This window comes from Erythranthe guttata, chromosome 13, assembly GCF_056151865.1.
Source record: "Erythranthe guttata isolate IM_541 chromosome 13, IM_541, whole genome shotgun sequence".
NCBI classification, from domain to species: Eukaryota; Viridiplantae; Streptophyta; class Magnoliopsida; order Lamiales; family Phrymaceae; genus Erythranthe; species Erythranthe guttata.
The window spans coordinates 4,550,670-4,555,465 of record NC_142545.1 but is presented as its reverse complement, the minus strand read 5'-3'; the positions used below and the strand labels follow the sequence as shown (position 1 = coordinate 4,555,465).

At 31.3% G+C, this 4,796-nt stretch overlaps 1 protein-coding gene across 1 annotated transcript; it reads left to right on the top strand.

Moving 5' to 3' along the window:
* The first annotated feature begins 963 nt into the window (after nt 1-963).
* On the top strand, nt 964-4,420 carry LOC148765725 (uncharacterized). Its single transcript, XM_088811899.1, has 2 exons — nt 964-1,336; nt 1,446-4,420. The coding sequence occupies exon 2, from the start codon at nt 1,648-1,650 to the stop codon at nt 3,463-3,465; it is 1,818 nt and encodes a 605-aa protein (XP_088668025.1). The 5' UTR covers nt 964-1,336; nt 1,446-1,647; the 3' UTR covers nt 3,466-4,420.
* The last annotated feature ends 376 nt before the right edge of the window (nt 4,421-4,796 follow it).

Below are 4,796 nucleotides of genomic sequence, written 5' to 3'. Positions count from 1 at the left end.
ACAATAACAACTGCAAATAGAAGTATAACTTGTTAATTTTTTGAAATTCTTCTTCTACCACTCTATCGTCGGAGACGGGGCGCCGTTTAAGAACGACGACAACAGAGGACAAACGACTTGCAACGGTGCAGTGGGTAGCATCATCAGCAGTGAAGTTTGAAGCGCGCGCATCGAAGGAGCGTGCACAGTGGCCAATCGATTAGAAAGACTCATCGAAGATGGGCCCTGTTAAAGAACAACGACAACGGAGGAAAAACGACTTGCAACGATGCAGTGGGTAGCATCATCAACAACGAAGTTTGCAGCGTGCGCATCGGAGGAGCGTGCACAATGGCTAATCGATTAGAGAGAGAGAGGATTGAAAAGAGAGAGATATGTAATCACGTCGTTGGGTAGGGGGATTTGTTTTCCATATAAAGCGATTTATAGTTTGAGGTTATTTATGTCCATATACTTTTAATTTTATTTAATTTCTATTATTTTTTTTTTGGTTAAAGGATCAACACCTATATTCATCTAACAACTTGGATCTCTACCTATATAAGTTTGGATTCAAGGGTGTCTACCCAATTTCCCCATAAGTTAATTGACCGTCTTCCTATGTTTAGTCTATTTATTAGAAAAATATTATATAATAGTAGTACTATAAACTTCTCTATCATCAAAAATTTAATAGAAAATATTAAATAACAAAAAACATTTACATAAAAGAACTAAACAATATTAAAAAAGAATCAATTACAAAATATTTATAAGAATACAAAATGGATGGAATCTTTAATAATTGCAAGTCACCAGGGCCGGCCCTGGGCCGGTGCAAACTGGGCAACCGCCCAGGGCCCATTAGTGCTAGGGGGCTCAATTTTTTATGTAGTTTTCTTATATATATTTATATATACGTATAAATATTTATATTTATTTATATTTTTTCCCCTAAACTTCTCAACCACATTAAACGGCTGCAACTCCAAACATACTAAATCCATAAATCTCTCCATGAATCTCTTTAATTTTGTTCAATTCCAACGTGCACCTTTTAAATTACCGATATTTTTGCTCCCCATCTGTCAATTTAAATGAACTCAATTTCAATTTTTACTCACTTATTTTCTGTCGTTTTACTTAAACTTTTCTCCATCTTCTCTGATTTTCTCCCGTTCCAAGCCATTCTCAAGTTTTTCACATCTTTCTCAAAATCGAGATCCTTGAAATTGGGTGACTGTAGTATTGATTTTATATTATTTGTTTTCAAACCCATGGAGATTATTCTGTGTGTTCAAAGTGCTCAATTCTAAAGCTTGTGTGAATTGTGATTTCATCAATCAATTGGGTAAAGGTAACCAATACCCTCACTGTTTTTATTAATAAAATACACTACTTAATTTATATTTTCTTTTGTTCTTAATATCATTTATGTATTTTTGATTATTTGTTGTATTTTGCAGATTAACATATTCAACAATTGAAAGTGTAAGAAGTTGACTTTATCACAATTCACTGGTTAAATACAAGAAGCTTGCGTATATCAGGTTTTATTGTTCTTTAATTTTATTTTTTTAATAATTTTTTGGTGGTGTCTTTTTTTTCATCTTTCATTCTGTGTGCTTCTTTTGATTGAGTTGTACTGTTTAATTTACTTCTATAAGCATGAAACAAATATCTGGAGCTCAAAAAAAGCAAAGAAAAAAAATACAAGAAAAGATTGCCAAAAGTTTAGAGTATTCTTCGAACAGATATTTTGGTCCTGCAAATTTAGTTCGTGGTCAACAAAATAATTTTGATGCAAATGAAGAATTATTAAATAATGAAGATGCCATAAGTGTTGAATTTGTAGAAAATGAAAATGTTGTGAATGCTGAATTTGTTGAAAATGAGAATACTGTGAATGCGGAATTAGTAGAAAATGAGAATGATGTGAATGAAAATGAAGAAAATAAACATATTGATGAGAATGATGGGAATGAAAATGACCATTTGAAAACAAGCTATGTGTTAGACATTTTTGACCCAAGAGTTTGGGATGGTTTGGATACAAAAATGAAAGATTTACTTGTTGAAAAGGGTCCCAAAAAAGAATATGATCTTAAGTTTCCTTTGGATAAAGAATCTAGACATTTTTCATATACATATTATGTGCAGATGCTACCAAATGGTGAAACTCGGGATATAAAATGGTTGGTTTACTCAAAGGAGTTAGATAAAGTATTTTGTTTTTGTTGCAAGTTGTTTAAAGTAATGCACACTAGAAGTAATTTAGCAAGCGAGGGGGTTAGCGATTGGAAACATTTGGGTGATAAGTTGAAACAAGATGAACATAGTGTTGAACACCTTACTAATTTGAGAGCTTGTGTTGAATTAGAAATGCGATTAAATAAAAATAAGACAATTGATAAAGATTTGCAAGAACAGATTAGAAAAGACACAAAACATTGGAAACATGTTATGTTGAGAATAATTGATGTTGTTAAATGTCTTGCTACACATAATTTGGCATTTCGTGGTACACATGAAAAAATTTATGAAGATAGTAATGGTAATTTTTTAGGCATGCTTGGAATGATTGCGGATTTTGATCCAATAATGCAAGAGCATTTTCGCCTAATTGGTAATAAAAAGATACATTATCACTATCTCAGTCATAAAATTCAAGATGAGTTGATATCTATCTTATCTTATAAGGTGAAAACTGCAATAATTAGAAAGATCAAAGAAGCAAAGTATTTTTCAGTGATTCTTGATTGTACACCAGATGCAAGTCATAAAGAACAAATGACTCTGATATTGAGATGTGTAGTTGTCTCATCTTCTCCAATTAAAATAGAAGAGTACTTTCTAGAATTTTTAAATGTTGACGATACAACGGGATTAAGACTTTTTAATGAATTACAAGTTGTCTTACAATCTTTAGGACTTGATATTGACAATGTGAGGGGGCAAGGGTACGATAATGGATCTAATATGAAAGGTAAAAATCAAGGTTTGCAAAGAAGATTGCTTGATATTAATCCTAGAGCATTTTATATGCCATGTGGTTCTCATTGTCTTTATTTAGTTATTTGTGATATGACAAATTCTTGTACTCGAGCAAAATCATTTTTTGGAGCATGTCAATGTATATATAATGTGTTTGCTAATTCAACAAAGAGATGGAATGTGTTGCTTGATTATATTGATAAATTAACTTTGAAATCATTGTCCATGACAAGATGGGAAAGTCATATTGAATCTGTTAAGGCAATATTGTCTCAAGTCTCCCAAATAAGAGAAGCTTTATTTAAATTAGCAGAAACTAGCGAAGATGCGAAATTAAGTAGGGATGCTTACACTTTGGCCTCCGGTGAACTTTCAAGTTTTGAGTTTATTTTGAGCTTGGTTATTTGGCATGATATATTGCATACAATTAATTTAGTTAGCAAAAAGTTACAATCCGAGGATATGCGTCTTGATATTGCTATAAAACAATAAACTTGGCTTGTTTCTTTTTTTGAAATGTATAAAGAAAATGGATTTTCTTCTGCTATGATTGACGCTAAAAAAATAGCATCTCAAATGGAAATTGAACTAATTTTTTTCGAGAAACGTAGAATTGCTAAAAAGAGACATTTTGATGAGATTTCTAATACCGAAAGGGAAAATCAATCTGCGGAAGAATCTTTTAGGATTGATTATTTTCTTCTAGTAGTGGATATTGATATTGGTCAATTGAGAAGCAGGTTTGAACAAATGCAATGTTTTGAATCAATATTTGGTTTTTTATTTGATGTTGAAAAGTTGATTTCATTGGATGGTAATGAGTTGATGAGTTCTTGTGTGAATCTTGAAAATGCTTTAAGACATGGTGAGGGTTCCGATATTAATGCAAAATATTTATGCTCTGAACTAGAGGTGTTGCAAGTGATGTTATCGAATGAAACATGTGATGCAAATAAGCCATGGACATCTGTTCAAATATTAGAGTTTGTAAAAACAATTGATATGTTTCCAAATGCGATGATTGCTTATAGAATTTTGTTGACAATACCCGTCACTGTGGCATCAGCAGAAGAGAGAAGCTTTTCAAAATTAAAATTATTAAAAAATTATTTACGGACCACAATGTCTCAAGAAAGGTTGAATGGGTTAGCACTTTTAACTATTGAAAAAGATATGTTGGAAAATATTGAGTACGACGATGTCATTGATGACTTTGCCTCTAAAAGTGCAACTCGAAAACATTTTCAATTATTTCACTTATTTTTTTGATATGTAGGTGTTTAGCTATAACATGAGGTGATAATTTCTTTAAAAGCTGGTGATGGAAGATTAGGAGAAAAAACAATTTCATGATAGGATGGGAGTTCAAACATTTTTTTAGTTCATTGTGTTGTGTTAAAATTGTAATGTTATGACAATTTCTTTTTAATATGTGGGTTTTTTCTATTGTTCAGCATTTTATTGATATTTCAATTTCTTTTTTTATAATTTATTATTATTTTATAAAAAAATTTATAGAAAAATAAAATCGAGGGCACAATTTATCTTTTTCGCCCAGGGCATTAAAAGGGTCAGGGCCGGCCCTGCAAGTCACGTAGAATAAATATTGCTCTTAAAAAGAACTAAAAAAAAATTATAATTCTCATCGGCTCGACACATGTAAAGGTTTGGTGTTTATAACAAATGATATAATCGAAGTTGAAAATAGGTAAGTAATAAAAAAATAGGTTGCAAGCCAAATAGAGGATAACTTCTTAGAAAAATATCTAAATATCATCCAAACTTATCCTAACATTGAAGAAAATTAGAGGAAGAGTCGAAAA